The 19,210-nt window shown below is 42.5% G+C and overlaps 1 protein-coding gene across 2 annotated transcripts in view; it reads left to right on the top strand.

The window, feature by feature from the left end:
* LOC146822006 (L-gulonolactone oxidase-like) overlaps positions 1 to 19,210 on the top strand; it is a 761,975-nt gene that overhangs the window by 357,448 nt on the left and 385,317 nt on the right. For both annotated transcript variants that reach the window (XM_085613112.1, XM_085613111.1), the window contains exon 6: positions 14,261 to 14,446. In XM_085613112.1, the coding sequence (XP_085469238.1) occupies positions 14,261 to 14,446 (186 nt within the window). The remainder of the gene's footprint in view (positions 1 to 14,260; positions 14,447 to 19,210) is intronic.

A 19,210-nucleotide genomic window follows, 5' to 3' on the forward strand; every position in this document is an offset into this window, starting at 1 on the left:
CATAATGAATGCTGAACCATGCAAAGGCCCCTGCATACTTGCATTCCAGTAGGCCTCAAGTGGGAGCCCGGATTTTCAGCATCTTTCCCCAGCACACGGCCAGACTGCTTGCCCCACTCCAATTGCAAGGGTCTTCAATTTCTTTCTTGCATTAAGATCTATGGAGCAAGTTGGGGCTCTTTTCCAGTCAGATCCAACATTTTTTACACTGGACAGAAGAAGAAGAGTCTATTAGTTTATTAGGAAGCTTAAGGCAGCTACATTGTTGTATCTTTCTGGTACTGCTGGCAGGAAACTTGCACAAGGTTAATCTGCAAGCAGATTTCTAGCTTTGGTGCAGCAGAGAATGGAAGCATCCTTCTCTGGCTTTATAATGTGAGCATGCCCAAGAAATGAAGCTAAAAACGTGTGTTAACAGAGACTTGCAGTAGTCCTAGCTCACCTACATTTACTACATGGCACACACAAACACTTTCGTACACAAGATACACATATGTTAAGATACAGCAAGGCCTGTGATAGGTTTAATATTATTAAACATGCTGATATTTGATTTAAATGATTTAGGGCCCGATTCAAAATTTGGCAGATGGCCCGCTGTTCCATCAGGGGGATAGAGTAGATTACTCCATCCCCATGGTGGATAGACCAGCTGCTAAATTTATAAATGACCGTCAAGCAGGTGGTCATTTATAATGCATTGACAGAAACTGCTGTCACAGCTGTTCCTGCCAATGCACCCCACTATTTGTTGCAGGGCTGCGTCAACATAACACAGCCCAATACCAAACAGTTTTATTTTTTTGATTTTCAAAAACAAATTTCCGAAAAAGGATTTTCTTATTGAAAAAAATATAATAATGCCACCTTGCCATGGAAGTAGTCTCCTATGGCGAGGTGGGCATTATTTCTATTTTACTGTCCCTCACCGCCAGGGTTTGCCTAGCAATGACAGACAGTGAAAAAAGTGCTATATGTCAGCCCATCCTGTTTGGATGGGCAGGCATATAGCCATTTCTCAGATGGCCCTTACTCTGTCAGACTGTGGTTTGGCTATTGCGGTGACTGAGTAATCACCACCCTAGCCAAACCTATGGTCCACCCACATCTAAATCAGGAGGGCAGACCATAAGTTGGGGGTATGTATACTCTGTCATTGCATGTATGTGCTTCTGTGTGACATAGGGGCATATGTATCAAGCCCTTTTCCCATTCGCAAACAGGCTGATTCTCAGAATTGGCCTGTTTGCGAACGGGGAAAGGCCTTTTGGGATGTATCATCCCAAAACACCATCGCAAAATAGGGAATCTCAAAATTTGCGATTCCCTATTTTGCAATTGCATTTAAGGAATCGCAAATTGCGATTCTTTAAATGCAATGTAGGAAGCACTCAAGTTGTGCAAATTATCACCAACTTCAGGTTGGTGGTAATTTGCGACTTCTTTGAAAAATGCACTCTTTTGCATTTTTCAAAGTACCATGTGGCGCACATACATGCTCTTATGGCATGTATGTGCGCCACATGTGCACATATACATATTTCAGGGGTGCTACAGGGTGTCCTTTTGACATCCTTGCACCTTTAAAATTGCATTCGCAATTTGCAAGTACCTAATGGATACTTGCAAATTGCGAATATCTTCCCATTCATTCCTATGGGCCTGTAGGCCCATAGGAATGAATGGAAAAGTATTCCTTAATTTGGAGCGCAATTTGTGATTCGCAATTAAGGAATCGCAGTTAATATTGCTATCCCTACATACATTCCATTTTGCGAGTCCTTATTAGCGATTCGCTAAAAATCACTATTAAGGACTCGCAAATGGGCTTGTTCATACATGCGCCCCATAGAATCTTACCCTGTTAATTGATTAACCACAAATGCCACTTCCTCTTATCTATTGAAGAGTAGTGGAAGATATTATGGGGGTCAAAATAAAATGGGGAACATGCTCGCATACTATTTGAAGATCAGGAAAGATAGGATAGAAATAGAATCTCTACGTAATACTGCAGGGATTTCCCTCTTTAAAGATGAAGATATGTTAAATGAATTTGTTAACTTGTACACCAACTTATAAACACCACTAGTACAGTTGGACTTGAGCAACAACTTTCAATCCATTGCTTCCCCTCCTTCACAACATATTGTTTCAATTCATATGGGGCATATATTTCACGTTCAGAAATCACTCATGTTGTTTCTCTTTTGTGATGAGGAAAAGCCCCTGGGCCTGATGGTTTTACTATTGAATTTTATAATCATTTTGCAAAGCTTCTCCTCCCCAACCTTTTACTTTTGTTTAACTCCTTCATTACTAAGGGGGCATCTCAGGATTCTTTCCAGGATGCCATGATTTGTTTAATACCAAAAGAAAATAAAGCTCTTTCACAGTGTAAGGACTATCATCCCATTTCGTTAGTTAATACTGATTATAAAAGATTAGCAAAAAATTTGGCATTATGTATTGACCCTATTTTGCCTGACCTTATTGTCCCTGGGCAATTCTGTTTTTTTAAGGGCAGATTAGCCTCTAACAATGCTTGAGTATTTTTTAACATCCTGAGTAAAGCCTCTAAATTAGACCACCCTATTGCTGTTATTGCATTAGATGCAGAAAAAGCTTTCAATAGGATTGGGTGGGATTTTATGTTTCAGGCACTAAAATGGATTGGCTTTCCACCTAAATTGATTGCTCTATTTTCTCTGTTATATATAGGTCCTAAAGTGGCAATTTATGTTAATGGCATACTTTCAGATTATTTCCCCTTGTTCAGAGGAGTGCATCAAGGTTGCCCGCTATCGCCTCTCTTGTTTGTTATTGCGCTGGAACCCTGTCTAACCAAAATCAGACAAGATGCACACATATGTGGCTTTCAAATTGGGTCTCATCAAATTAAGATATCAGTCCATGTTGATGACATTCTCCTTTATTGTACTAACCCTACCACTTCCCTTTCTCAGTTTTTTCAGCAAGTTGCCACTTTTTCCCAACTGTCAGGGTGTCGCCTTAACACCGATAAATGTGAGGTATTGCCTTTAAATATTTTGTGCAGTTAGCAACTTTTTGATCAGACCGGTTTTAATTGCCAACCTACTAAAATTAAGTATTTAAGGAAAGGCGGCATATCTCAAACTATCAGGGAAACTATAAAATTAAATGTTGGTTATATTCTTAACACATTAAATGATAATAATACTTGTTAGCATCCACTTTTTCTCTCTTGGTAGGACAGGATCAACTCTATCAAGATGATGCTCACACCTGTTATATTGTATGCTGTTGCCATGGTCCCAGTTCATTTTCCTGACCAATATTAAAAAAAAATAGACTCTCTTTTATCAAAAATTCTTTGGAGAAATGTCTCCTCGTATAGCTTTGTCGTACTTAAAAAAGGATATAAAATTTCCAGATTTTAGAAAGTGTCATTATGCTTTTTCCTTGACACAAGCTTCTCGATGGCTTTCTCTAGTTTGTCAGACACACCCTTCTCTTTGGCTTCAACTAGAGAAATCTCTCATTTTCTCTTTTGATTTTAAGGAAATTCTTGCTTTCACATCAAAAATCACACAATCACGCAATCTGGTTATTTCCCATTCCTGCAAAATCCTGACACCTCTTCAACCTCCATCATACCCCTCAGCTAATACTTTTCTACAACTATCTTTTTGGCATAATAGACTATTAGGAGTTAGGAATTGTTCTATATACTAGAAAATGTGGCGAAGTGTTGGTTGTCACAACTCTTAATCGATGATCAACTCCTCTACTTCTTTGATCTTCAAGCTAAATGGTCCCTTCCGTCTTCTTTCCGACCACAATATGATCTTTTTAATGCATCCCTTAATCAGTATGTTTCCACGTACTGATTTTCCGCCCTATAGCCGTTGCACTTTTTACATTACTAGGTACCAATCGTTCAGCCTCTCTTATTTATAATCATTACATGTTGTCTCAGAGAGAATTAAATCAAAAGCTGTGTTGGCCTGGGAAAAAAGATTTAATGAAATGTTGGTCTACTGCATTATTGGACAAGTTATAGCTTAAGCTTCATAAAACGACATGAGCTGCAAACACTACGCAAACTCTTTATTTTGTTTATTAACGATTGTTGTTTACCCCTATGTTTTTAAAATCCTTCTCTTCAACTGCAAATTCATCATGTTGGTCCTGTCCAAGCTCAACTGCTGATTTAAAACATATGTTTTTTGACTGTATCCTATTCTCCAGTTTTGGAAATTGGTTTGGCATCAAATTAACCCAATATTTAGAACTGATATCCCTTTCGAATATCTTTTTGGATAGTTTGGCCTCTCTATGGATTGACTTAACTTCTAGTTATAAGTTGATAGATTTGTTGTCAGCTATTGCTTTCCATGTAATAACTTCCAATTGGAAACAAGGGAAAAATGTTACTTTTAGATCCTGGTGGAATGCCATTTGTTTTCATCATAGCTAGATAAAATTTATGTAACTCCTATATCCTTAGCTATTAAGAGGGACCTTTATGGTTCCCAATAACTGCATATTGTCCACCTATCAATAAAAGTATTATTGGGTCCGTTGAAGTGAGAAAACCACCTTGAATTAACCAAACTGCCTCTGTATATTTATTTTTCTATTATTGCACAAAATGTATATAATATCATCATTATACACATGTATTTATGTTGACTTTTTCTCCCTGTTTTAACAATGTCTATTAGTATTATATGTTTTGAGCTCTTTTGGTATACCTATATATCTCTTCCTTCACCTTCCTTCCTCCCTTATTTTTCCTTTTTTTATTTTCACATTTCATACAGCATAGAATGCTTATTTACGTACATTTATATCTATTTTTTTTACAATTTTCTTGCCTTCATGTATTGTATTTCATTCTTGTTATTTTTGCTGTATTTCTCGTTTTTATAATATATATAATTTATTGAATTTCTGTTTTTGCTGTTCTTAATAAACTCAAACTTGAAAAAAGAGATTATTACCATTTTGCTGTGCAGAATTTTGTGCACCTGTGCATGTTGGAAGCCTGTACTGCTGCTGCCCATGCTGTACCTTTTCTGGTTGCATGTCAGATTATTTTTGACAGAAATAAGACTGACATAAATGTCACAACCCAAATATAGTTTTTGAAAATAGTGTCCCATATTGTAAGATTATTATCTCCAAATTGGATTAGTCTTTAGATAATATTATGACACAATGTTTTGTAAACTGATAGTTAGTCCAAAATATTCTGACACCATATCACCGATTTTATACTAGGGAATCTTTCCTGTACCTACAAAACATGAATGTGTAATGCAACTGGTGCTCATGTAAAGCGCTCCATTACCTTTGGGTCAAGTTCCCACTATATAAAACTGTCGAAAGATTTTCAATTCACAATATGTACATTATGGATAAGTTCATTTTTAATAAGTTGCTTTTCCATCCATGTTTTAAAAAAATCAGATTTCACCATTAAATCAAATTTTGATAAAAAGTAAGAAATAACTTTGCTAGGATTTTCCTAACGGAGATATGACATTGCATAGTTTGATCACACCTAGGCCTATCCTGTGGAAAATGCTGCTGGTCCTACCCAGGGATGTAGTTTTTAGGCCTTCATTCACTTTGAGGTCACACTTTTTAAATATTTGGTGTGCTGCTTTAGTTTATTAGTGCTGCGCAAACAAAAGATGGACGGGATGCTGAATAAATCATACATTCACCCCCAGTCAAGAGATCTGGGTTAAATCCATCATTCTTTTGCTCACCACGCCACCCTAGTTTAGACCTGGCCATATGCAAATCAGTCTTGACCCTGTGCCTCATGGGAACAGTCCAGCCCGAACTGCCAAGTCAGGTCCTCCCTGGACTGGAAACAAGCATCCTGGGACCGGTTTCAATGTATTATTCCTCATCAGCCAGGCTAGCTTGAATCCAGTGGCGCAGGGAGCAAGGGGCCCATGTCTGGACATACCCTTCCTACTTAGGGCGAAAAGTGTTACGCAAACAAATGATGGATGGAATGCTGAATAAATGTTTGATTAATGCAGCATTCCGTCCATCATCTGTTATTTTTGCTTTAATTTATTAGGCATTTTGTCTTATGGGTTTTACAAGGTACACTTTATAGATTACTTTTTAATATACAATAGTCCATTCTTCAACATGGCAAAGGCACATTTAATTGCCATATGTTACTGCAGGGCCTTTAAAACACAGCTTGGCCAGAGCACATTGGTACTCCTGGCAGGCATATATTTTTGGCATCTATGTGGATTGTGGAAATACACACTACAGCCCACATGTGAAATTTAACTTTCATGCCATTTTGCCCTTTCTCCGCCGTCTGCTATGGCTTTACAAGAAAGTTAAATCTGGTCTCCGTTCTTGTTTGGTTCCTCAGCGCTGGGACACTCCCGGGTAGCCATGCGCTTTATAAATATCGTTTTCATTTAATTTCAAATAGATAAATTGGTTGGAAATAATTTTACCGATATCAATTTTAGGGCTAGAGCACATGCACTTTAGAAATCATTAGAAATGCCAGAGGACACAGAGTCCAAAAATCTGCAAAAAAAGGATCCCGAAAATGGTGAAAATCTGGGGTGCCAAGCAGAACAGGCAAATTTGCTCCTGTGGGTATTAAGTCTTGAGCAGTTGTTGAACCCAAGCAGTGTGAAAAAGCGTGTTAAAATAGACCCTGCACTGCAATAGATCCGTTTTCTTTGTGCATGCTACAATCAACAAATTGTTAGAACTTGGCTTATTTTTACAGTGTTCTGCAGTGTTACCATGTTGGATGAGTGATCGAAGTGGCCGGGATCGGAAGGGCACGGCGTGCCCCTATTTTTTTAATGTAACAAAGTCCGTTCCCCTACTTCTTTATTTGTAAAATGCGTCCCAGGACGGCAGGAATGGTCCGAACTTGATATTACGAGCCCTGTTTGGTGCACATTGAAGATGACCTCTGCAGTTGCGGGACCTCCTCCCTCTTCCCCTCTGTATCTGTGGGAAGCGGCCTGCCCAGGAACACTGTAGAAGCCGTTTTGCACTGTAGGAGCAATCCAGCAGCATGAGAAAGTGGCTTCCAATGATGGCCCTGCTGCTGCAATGATTTACATCTCATTTACACGATGCTACCGGTCTGCCCCCCCACTGTGACTAATACAATGTGTCACATCAGGATGCATTGGCGGCCCCGCCCTCACCCAGACTGACGACGCCACAAGAAAAGGGAGAGGACTCCAGTGTAGAATTTGTGACAGACTGTGCCCTAACCTTGGCGCTTTAAAAAAAAAAAAACTGTGGAAAACGTTTAATGTCTTCCTTATTTTATAGATTGTGTACTACTGCTCTGTCTGTGTTCAGGGATGGGTATTTTTAAAAATACTGTTTACCTTTTTTAAGGATATGACATAAAAGCAGCCCGAGGTGTCCAGTTCTGTGACACCCAAGCACCAGAGCCCCTTGTGGACCCCATCCAGGGTCCGACTGTGAAAACAAATAGGTCCAGGCTCCAAGGCCGGACTGGCGTAATGGGCAATGGGAGGGAGGCTGGAGGAGTGGGAGGCTAGTTTTGTTACTCAGAGCTGCAAAACCCTTCCCCCAGTAACAAAACTAGCAGGGCTGTCCAGCACACTAAGGGGGAGATTTACTAAGATTTTGCACCGTTTTTGTGTCGCAAAAGTGACTCAAATCGGCGCAAAATCTTTTTTTCCGAATTTACTTGGAAAGAACGGAAAGGTAATGTGAAGCAGCACATTGCGCTTCTTTGCATTACTTAGCTCCATGGGGCGTATCAAGGATGGAGCATGGGTGTTCCCAAGCACTCTCCCAGGGTTTCTCACACTAGACCCAATTTACTAAATGAAGTAGATTGGGTTTAGCGTGAGAAAACTGAGCCTTTTTCAAGTAGGCATACAGAAGGAGAAATGCTTTAATTCCTCCTTCCTTTTCTGACTTTGTATGCGTGCTGCAAAGTCGGGAAAACGTTGCATGTGTCTGGGCATCGTATTTTGTACAGGAAGGATACCCTTCCTGTACAAAACCTATGCTGGACTCACTCACACACCCTAGCGCTATGGCGCTAAGGTGTGTGTGTGTGTGTGGCACACGGCAGGTGTAATGAGCGCCGGCACAAGGGAAAGGGGAGGAGTGAGCCATATCTCGGAAAATATGGCCCTCTCCTGCTCCCTCCCTGTCGCGCAACGCTACACTGGTATGAGAGGCTCTATAAAACAAATTAAATACATGTGAGAGGGGCAATGGAGAGACGAGGGGCAGTGTTGGAGGGTGATAGTGAGGGAAACATTGAAGAGCCCCAACAAGATTGTCGTATCCTGGTGCACTGTAAGGTCATCATTTACTGTGCTCTAAATGCCAATACAATTGAATATATAATAAAATGTGTTGCAGAATGCACACTTTTTGTAATTTTTTCTAAATTTTCTTGGGGAGGGAACACCCTCTTCCCATGTCCCCTTTGTAGTGGTCAGGCTCGCTTACTGCGTTCGCTCGCAACACACTGTAAAGGGGATGGACAAAGTGCCAGGGCTGCATTTGGATCCCAGTTCAGCCCTGTGTGGCACCAAATTAAACGTGCCCCATTTAGCAATTTAGATATCTAAACAAGCAGTTGCAAAGCCAATAGGTCTTGTGTCAAGGCCGTCGATTCTCCACAGAGGCAGAAGAAGCTTATTCCCAATTCCTTCCTCTCAGAACACACTGCGTTAAGCAGCTGCTCTAAGCAGGGGGAAAGGGGAGTGGACAGAGAAGAGAAAGACACTCGAGCTGGACCTGAATTCCCTTGTCTTCTGTTTTCCTGTCTTCTGGGATTCCTAATGCACATAAGGGGAAAGAAGCATTCAAATACACATAACAGTTCTGCTCATTACTAATCTAATCACTTCTTGTCTATCCTACCAGGTATGGCTGGAGTATAGGCTCCTCTTCTGTATTGAGGTCTCTCAGTTCCTACTGGCCTGGAACTGCAGCTTCCTATCACACATGGAAGACACTACATTAGTATCACAACACTACTTTCTACCTTTCTTCTACTAACTGGGAAATGGACGTCTCCTACCTAACTGGTAGCTAGACCTATCTCATATGGTTCTCATCAAAGGTTCAGGATACTTGTCTAATTGAATGAAGTCTCTCACGAAGTCTCTCTTCCTGAAGTCTGGTACAGTTCACGTTGAAATAGTGAAGATAAATGGCTTCGGGGAGGTACGCGCAAGAAGGATCAAGGAAGGATAGAATGGAAGGAAAGGAAAGGGAAGAACGCTAGGAAGGAAGGGTACAGAGGCAAACGCGCTTCTCCAAAGTTGCAGTCTCCTTAGCGCTGTAGCAGGATAAATTCTTGGCTTACTTGACTGTGAAGGTTCTCGGGCTCACCAACTTAGTACTCTCGAAACTCCTGGAAGGCTTCAACAACTGGCCTCTCACAATGCGAATTAGTAATGTCCCAAATATGAATTGGACACTTGAATACCGCACACTTGAATGGGAAATAATTCCCTCTGTGAAATTATATCTTTGAATAAGCGCCGCTTCCACTAATTGCTTAAAAGGAAGCGCGCTTCGAATTCGGACTTCTCTACCTCAGGTTCAAATTGAAGTGCGCAGTTGAGCGCGCTCGCGAGCCGCATCATTCCGAAAAGCCTTCAAGACTAGAACGTCACTTTCGGAGGCTCTGATGCTTTGTGGGCAACGCGGCAGCCAGCTTGAAATGGTCTTTTTCACCGGGTTAACATTAAACCAATAATTTACAGTAGCAGGTTTAATTACTACTCTATGTCTTTTGGGATAACACTGCCCTATGGTAAGGGCACTCACCAGGTTCCTGACATCTTGTCTTTGGGACCTGTTTGCTAGGACTGCTTTGGGATCCCAGTTCAGCCCTGTCTGGCACCTAATTAAAAGTGCCCCATTTAGCAATTTAGATATCTAAACCAGCATTAGCAAAGCTAATGGGTCTTTCCTTTGGGACCTCTTAGGTTTGTGAATTGTTTTAGCGAAGCTATTCAGCATCACTAACATACTATAGTGTCACCCAAAAAAATAAAGTTGGATGTATCCTTCACTTCCCAAGTGAAAATATAATTTTTGCATTTTACTCTCAAGAACTCAAGTTTTTTGTGGGAAGGAGAGTTAGCCAAGCTGGACAGTTCAAAAAGTATCCTTTGCACGACACTTGAATACATAATGTCGATGTTTGAGCAGCTAGCTGGCATGAATGTGGAGAAGCCCTTGTGGGTTTCCGTGAGTCAGATCAGATTTTCCTGAAGAGTCCCTTTATCTTCTGAGCCCTACTTAACCCCTCCCTTGCTGTCCATGAGTGCAACAAAGGCACACCTGTGTACAGGAGGAGCCCTGTATTCATGTCCTCAACATTTGAGGCAAAAGACACTCATTGATTTCTGAACAGTGAGTGTTAAAGCGTTAAGGTAACCATGTTGTTCCTGCTTATATTTCGCATGCTTTACAAAATCTTGCATTCCCTATGAGTGTTTGCTTTTTCCAAGAGGTTATTATTTTTTCCAGGCAGTGCATAATTTGAATTGCATCACATCCAGGCGTGTATAACAGGGCACAATTGCGTTGTAGCTGAAGGCAGTGCATGTTTCTCTCGGTGGGGCAGAAAAGTGTTCAGGGGGAAAAGGATGTGGCACTATGGCCAGAGCTACCAAATTTGGAACTGGTGAACCAGGATCAGGCATCATGACCAGTCACCTAAACAACTATCCTGAGGGAGCACATTTCCCTACTGGACCGTAGATGGCCCCCGCTAGACCATAGAAGCCCTGGTCTCTTAGCACCAGTAGGTGGACCCTACCAGTGTCCAGTGTGGGCTAACCTTTAAGCCCTGTCCACCACAATCCATACTTAGGTTCACCTTTAGTCTTGCAGTCAGGCCTACAAAGCAGCACACCCTAGATCAACAGAGACGTTGTCATTGAGGTTACAGGACCCTTGAGGCCAGTCCGCCTCACCCATTGGTGCCTCCATTGGCCTTGTTCCAGCAGTAGTAGTGCAACTCACCAGGGATCGGCAATGCATGATTTGCACGCACACAAAACTAATGGGCATATTTACGAGGGCCTTGCATCATGCTTGAACCACAGAACGTGGTAAATGCATGACACAAATCTCCAAGTCATATTTATGAAGCCAACCAAAGCCACTTTGCATGACATTGAATGGTTTCATGAATATGGAGTAATGCAACACAGCGCAAATCGCTGCTTTGCCTTACTCTACACAAGAAAGGCATTGCAGTGGGTATTCCCACTCAACTTCCATGGTTTTTGACGCATTCCCATATTTACAAGGACTTGTAAACCTAGGAATGCATCAGAATCTTACGTCTCCCCCAAAGGAGGCACAACAGGGAGAAATATCTTTATTTCTCCCAGTTTTTTCCTCTTTCTACATGTACAGCACACATAAAAAGAGAAAAAAGCCTCTCAGGATTGTTTTTGTGCAGAAAGGTACACTGATGCCAGTGTGGGATTTATTCTAGATTGCACTCAGAGGGCATCTTAGAGATGCCACCTGAAAAACAACCAGCCTCTGGTGGGTTCCCTGACTGGTAGACACCAGCTTGCTACTACGAGACAAGTTTCTGGACCCCTGCGGTGGGAGCCTTCGCTCTCTGAGGCCAGAAACAAAGCCATTTCTGGGCGGAGGTGTTCACACCTCCCTCAGGTCAGGGAGAGCCATCTGTGGCAGGGGAGCTTCAAAGGCCTTGCCGCCTTTGCAATGCTACCCCCAGCCTCTCCTGCTATCAGGAGCAGGCCCCCTTCCTGCCTCACCTCCTTTTCGGCGGGAAGACAGGCGGGCAAAATTAGGACACCCTAGTAGATATGCCCACCTCTGCTAACCCCACCCCTCAGGTGGGGGAGGCGAGGTGAAGCCCACTCTTCAGCGCCTGCCATCTTGCAGATGGCAGGCACTCTCCAATCCGGGTTAGGGATTGTGCCCACTCCCCCACGTGGGGTGAGCACACCAAGGGTGCAGTCACCCTAAGATCAGTAGCCTATTGGTTACTAATCCGAGACCCCTAAAACGCCTCCTAAATACTGTGATTTGGGGGCTGCCCTGGACCCAGAAGGGAGATTCCCACAACCTACAAAGAAGGACGAAAGAAGATGCACAGCAAAAGAGAACTGACTTAGCCCCAGCCCGTCTGCAGTTTCCAGAGGTCCTGCACCAGAAGTCGTCTTGTCCTGCAGCCAGGACCTCCAGAACCCCTGGGAGGACTGAATGCCTTCAACAGAGGATATCCTGTGAACAGCAACTCTGTTTAAAAGAATCCCCAAAGAAAGACTCTGAGCCTGCTGAAGACAAAGAAACCCGATGCCTGGAACCACCACTCCACCCGTTGCCTATAGTCCAAGTACAAGTGGCCCACCAGTCCCGGCGAGGTCCTCCAGCGCTCCGGAGTCCAAGACCTCCATGGGTTGACCCCTCCAGGACTCCCTGACATTGCCTGCAGCCTCTGTAAGGAGACCACCCCAACCTTGAATGAAATCTGACCTCAAAAGGCACCCCTGCATCCGGCCGTCCTGCACCCTTGAGAAGAGGACCTGGGGTGCACCTACATCGCCAAGCCCTCAAACTTACCTGCCCAGCTGTTGGTTCCTCCTGGAAGTCTTCTTGGACCGAGCCTGCAGCTAAAAAACAAAACAGGCAATCTCCGTAGGATTGCATTGGGCTCCCGAGCCCCCCTAAGCACTCTGCACTCGGCCGTCCCGGCACCGCTTGTGTTGTGGACTTAGTGCTGACCTGGGACCCCCTTTGCCCTGACCTTAACCCTAGGACCTTGGATCCCAAGACCGAGGAGCCTGCCCGTGAGCAGCCACCAACCAAAGTCCCCCTAGCCCCATAGGCTAACATTGGGCATCAGCACTCTGCACCCAGCTGCCCTAGTGCCGCTGAGGGTGCTTTTTGAGTTCATCCTTGACCCTGGGGTATTCCTTGTTCTAACTCCTGAAACTCAACCCTCAAGACCGATTACTTACCTGCAAACCGATAACCACATTTTCCTTGGTAGGATGGCAAAGACTGTTTTTCTCTGAAAAAGTTCTGTGTTGAGTTGTGTTTGTATGGAAACCTAAGTAACTGTATTGTTAATGTAAAAGTGTTTTACTTACCTTTGTCTAGGAAATGTCCCAGTGTGATATCTAGGCATATCACACTGAGTAGAAAAAGTAACGTAAAAAGTAATCACAAAGTAATGCAAAAGTAAGTACAACTGTTTTAAGCATTGTACCAACCTGTAACAAAGTCAAATTAATTCAGCTTGCATATTCTTATCAACCTGTCTGTGAAATTACAATTTGATTTACCATTACCAAGTCCTGCTTGGTTCTAAAAATAAAATACAATAAAAAGTGTTTTTATACAAGCAATTGGTCTGAGTTCATTCTTTGAGTGTGTGCTATCATTTCTTGCCTGAGTGACTACAATAAATGCTTACCCCTACTCTCTGATAAAGCATTACTGCTCACCCACACTACCACAAATAGAATAAGGTATTATCTACTTTTACCTTTGTAAGCCTTTGGGGATCCACTGGACTCTTCATATACTATGCCAAAGTAAGGTATAGTGTACACAGAGCCAGCTTCCTACACTCATAATTCCAGAGTTGATACATTTGCAATTCTCAATGCTAACTACCTTGAGTAGTAATTACACGTCCTACTAATATAATAGTTGTATCTCATTCATCTGATACTGCTTAAAGCATCTGCAACAACAACATGTCTGGGTTGTTTTAGATGTATATATTCACTTTTGATCGCTATGTCTAGATACAATAACAGGAAACAAAGAGGCATCTAATGCTGGCTTTATGACATGTTGCGTGAAGCACATAAAAAATGTAGGACTACAATTTTGCATTGACCGTGGGGCACAGAATGATATATTTAATGTCAATAACTCATATATTAAACCTCAAATAAACGTGTATCTATTGGTTGCATTAAATAACATTCTAAGCTGTAACTGGACAGTGAAATACCAAACATACTAAAAATTGGTATCTTTTGCTCTTTCTAGCCACACCTCTGACTCCGCCCACTGACCCAATCCTCTGGTTATTCCCGCCCCCTGATCCTCCGCACACAGTTCCCCTACTTTTTTTCCCCCACTTCGACCACTGTGTTGGATCCACCGCTTGTCTACACCTTTTGAATGTGTTATTTATTCATTTTGTAGTTTTTGAAATTTCTGTTCATAATCTGCTCTTTTTAAGGTGGCATCCCTGACAATGATGACAGCATCAGGGGACATTCTGGAATGCTCGGAGTCCAACAACGCAGAGTTATTCCAGGCCTGTCGTCTGCACCTGGGCTCCTTGGGGGTGGTCCTTACTGTCACCTTCCAGTGTGTATCATCCTTCAAGCTGCAGGAGGTACAGTTTGCATCCACCATCACTGAGGTAAGGCTTCTTGTGAAGAGAAAGGTTGTACCAAGGTGAAGCCTGGAATTGTGCATCTGCAATTTATTTCTATCTACATCTTGAACAGTTTGCTACAAACCTTCTTTTCTTTAAGCAGTCTGAGCCCCCGGGTGTGTGAGGGCGAAATTGGCTATTGGTATTTAGAAATGCACAAACATGTTCCCAGAGTTCTCACTTTCCACAAGAATGAAAGGTATTTTTTTTTTCCGATTTACTTTATTGTTTAGTCTTGGTTCAAAACAACCATGAAAGTCTCAAAAATAAATGGTTACAAAAATAAAGAGTTCAAACAACACTTGTACATACAATAAAAATGAATAAAGAACTTTGGGCCTGATTTAGTATTTTGCAGATATTTGGCCAAGCCGGCAGTCATTTTTAGGTCTCGCCTGACCCAGCGCATGCGCTGGTCTGGCGAGACTTTTTGAGAGGGCTCCAAAAAGTGCTACAGGCCAGCATAGAGCTACAGTGCATGTGTGCGGGCGTGCGCGCTGCGCTTGACCGCGATTACTTTGATGTTTGATCGCAAACGCGATCACTTTCGCGGCCGCTCGGCCGTTTGGCATAGCCAATAGGTCTCGCTTTTGGGACCTTATAAGTATTTGGGGGCATATTTACAAGCTGGCAATAAAAAATTATCGCCGCTTTTCGGCCAAAAACGGCCGCAAAAGCGGCGATAATTTTATCGCCTAATTAGCAAGGCTACGCTAACGCGTGAAACCTTGCTTTAGCGTGGGGATTCCTAACGCCCAGCTTTGCATCTCTAATGAGATGCAAAGTGGGCGTTCCTGACCTAACATGACAGGAGAAATGTCGCTAAGCGACATTTCTCCTATCATCAAGCCCCACGCTATGAAGCATAGCGGCAGGAAAAGTAGCGATAACCCCTGTTATCGCTACTTTCCTTACGCCTGCTTCAGGAATGACTTAGCCATGATATCCTATGGAAGGTGGATATCATGGCTAAGTTTGTGAGTCCATATCAGCAAGCTAACGCAACACTACGTGAGATTATTGCTGGGTTTCCAGAGATAATCTCACGTTAGGCAGTTAGCGCTAGGATTTTTATCGCGGAGATAAGCGTTGCTAATTGCACGCTATATCAGCGATAAAAATCCACGTTACCCGGCGATAATTATCCTCACGCTAAGAGCGCTGAGCGATAATTATCACTGGTTGTTGCTGATTTGCCCCTTAGTTATGCAACTGTTGCATGGCTAAACACTTATAAGGTCCCAAAGGCGAGACCTATTGGCTATGCCAATGCTTGTTTCAGTATTGGCAGGGACCGCCGTCTCGGCGGTTTCTGTCGATGCAGTTTAAAGTTTGATGCACGGCTCTGCCAACATGATAGGGTTGTCCATCAAACTTATTTTTTTTTATTTTTAAACAGAAAATCTTAAATCAGGATTTTATTTTTTGAAAACCATAATAATGCACTCCTTGGAGATAACAAGGGAAAGCAGTTTTCTCTACCCCTTACTGACAGGATTTTCCTGGTGGTGACGGGCATTGAAAACTGATGCCTATTTCCGCCCATCTAAATTAGGAGGACGGAATTAAAGGTCAATTTCTGACAGCATCTCCAGTGTGATTACACTAAGGTCCGGGAGGATGGACCATTATATATAATTCATGCAGGGCCTCGGCACTTGTGGTGTACAACGGAGTATCCTTAAAGCCAAATATATCTATTGGCCCATATCTGTCACTGGGTATGATGCATCACTATTCTTAACCAACGCAATCTTTTGTAATTTTTATTTCACACAAAATCCCAGATTCAAAATTTAACATGGGATGCTATCCAACAAGACACTATTGTGAGGAAATCATTTTAATATCAGATAATTTTCTGTCTCTGCCGGGATGAGGAAGTTTATATGATGGCTTGACAGCTACTACCATTGTTTAACTGGTTCAAAATTAGGCAATAAAATATCATTCCTGGTGTTTAGACAGGTCAGACAACACTTGATGACTACTTCTATTGTTCAACCTCTTTACTGTTACATAGTAAAATATAATTCACTGCCAGCAAGCATTCAGAGATGACCACCACGGAGGCACGTGCATCCACAGTGGACACCTTAGAATTCAATTTCTTATATTAGAGAAATCACTTTGAAAGAAGGCTGCCACACCATTTACCTTTGAACATATTGGCCTAAAGCATTAGAAAATAATTTAAAGATAGCTGCCACAGACTCATTTGTGATGCCCATCAAGGAGACAAAAGCGTTGGCAAACCCAATAGGTTTTTCTGATTCATACCACACTTCTGCCGTTTTTAAGAGCCGCAGGTGACAAATGTTACTATAACCCACTTTTATGCTACTCATTATGGTGAATAACAACTGGATCATGGTTATTCCCTTAATTAGTAAACATAGGGATCCACCCTCAGATATATATGTACGCCAAATCCTCCCAGATTAAGTATGCATTTCTACAGTGGTGGAAAGTACACACAGGTTGTTTAAAAACCCCTCACACACCAAAAGGGCCCTTGGTTTCATGCCTCATCATAGGGGTCTTTCCGCCCCTCTACGGGACGGGGCGTGCTACGACCTACGTCTACGTGGGAGCACTGTTGTTGTGAGACAACTATGTGTCGTGTAGGGGTGTGAGAGGAAGGGTCAGGAGTGAATAGGAAAGTGAATTAAAAAATACCTGGCTCGTTGGTCAAAAAACTTTAATATACCTTAGAGCTGGTATTATTAAAATGTGGGGAAGGTGGTGTATATGCCTCAATGAACTGTGCCACCTATATCTGCCAACATGTTTCAAAGCCCCCCTTAAGCTTCTTCTTCAGGACCATAAGGATCCCTTCCTATACTCACAATTATAATAATGGTGCGTGATCTATTAATCCTAATGGTGATATATGTCAAGTGTAAAGAGTATGGTGCAAGTGAATTCACTGCAGGCAGTCATGAAGCCTCAATAGGTCGTAGTAGTCGTTAACTTGAGAATTGTAGGAATAAAGCACCATGAGCCCTTAATTATGCAGGAGACAAAAAATGATTCTCTGCAACAAGTTATCTTTTCGGGGTACTCTGTTTTTGTGGGATGATGCGTCCTCTGCAATGCTCGATAAAAAGTGTGCTGGATACACGTTTCTTACTTTGCAGGGTGCTATGAAGATTAGAAGGCCAGAGGCATGGTAACTATGATTTTGTGTAATTTATGACTAGCATAATTTCTTAAGGGGTGCCTTCCCACCCATGGGTGACATGGGTGAACTCGGTTCAACGCACCTGCAATGAATGTGAAAGACAAGTTATTGTAGCCTCGCAAAACACTTTTCAATGTGCAATTGACATAGAAGTATTGCTTTAGGGTTCCTTACTATCCCATAAAGGGATCAGGGGGACGGTGGAAAGAGCAGCAAACCTTATTTCATTATTCACAGTATCAGACACCCAGTACTAAGAAGAATGTACACCTTTACATGAAAAGTATTTAATCCTACAGGGACAATCTGTTGGTCATTACATTTAAAACAACTACACAGAATATTATAAAAACAGCAACAAGACATGCTATAAATAACAAGTATATAGTGAACATTTCCAGCGTCCTTAAAATGGAATTTAAAATATTATCTAGAACCTAACCCCCTCAATGCCTACTTCTATGTGCTGTACTAGGAGAGCAGGAAGGGCAGAGCAACTTGCAATCTAGAGTTTCTTAGGGAGAAGAACCCTGCATACCTACTTGACCGCAAAGGCTGTCTTTATCAGTGGAGGCGTGAAGACAGTGTTCTTTGCTAAAGTAAAATACCCTCTGCAGTAGCAGTCGGTCAGTCTTCCTCCGGTACTTGGCTTTATCAGCTTTATTCTGTATCACCTGCAAAGTGCGAAATGTGCTGCCAGCAGGTGTGACCATCTCTGGCAGAATCACGGGCAATAATCTGGGAGAAGGGACTCTCCTGAGAAGTGTTCCAGTGGCTGTCCTTTTATGTTAATCTTATTAGAAAATCCAATTTCTGACGTAAATTCAGGAATGTCTGACATAGATTATGTGCACCAAGGTATGCATCCCTGACATTACCTTATACACATGTAAGGCGAACGGACATCAATACAGACCACATTATTTTGGTTATATGTCTGTATGTGTTATTTAACCTTGACATAATAAGGAGAAGACATTTGACCCAGACGAATGTCACGTTTCATGCTGTATCTGTGTCATCAATTGAAGAACTTGATGCTGCACAGTTCCTGGAAAGATAAACTCTGGGTTTAAAGGCAGACATGACAATGATTCTGCATAAATCAGGGAATATGGTGGCTTCCGTTGTCTTATTTAAGGAGGATAGCGGCCTCCGTCAACAAAGATGGAACCAGGTCCTGCATGAGCTGCGGTCAGACCTTAGGGACTTTACGTCAATGGCATTGATGTGCTTCTAGTATCTTAAACCCTAAAAATCGGCTATTCCTAAATCACATTGCATTCCCATCTCTAAAAATACCTTGGTGTTGGAAGAGAGGGACTCTGGTAAAAAAAGCTCTCAGAAAAGATTTTGGGCAACTGGAGCTGACATGTGTGTCCAGGGGCATAACAGAGCGGGGGTGGAGGGGACAGCAAGGCCCAGGGTCATTGTTTTAGAGGAGGCCCCCTTAGTCCTTGAGCCATGCTGTTGCATGCTTGGCAGAATGAGTGCAAGGGCATGGAATGAGAAACAGTTCAATGCTCGGGAAAGCCGCTCTGTTTTTCCGGACAGGCAGAAACAGA

This window comes from Triturus cristatus, chromosome 6 (genome assembly GCF_964204655.1).
Source record: "Triturus cristatus chromosome 6, aTriCri1.1, whole genome shotgun sequence".
NCBI lineage: Eukaryota > Metazoa > Chordata > Amphibia > Caudata > Salamandridae > Triturus > Triturus cristatus.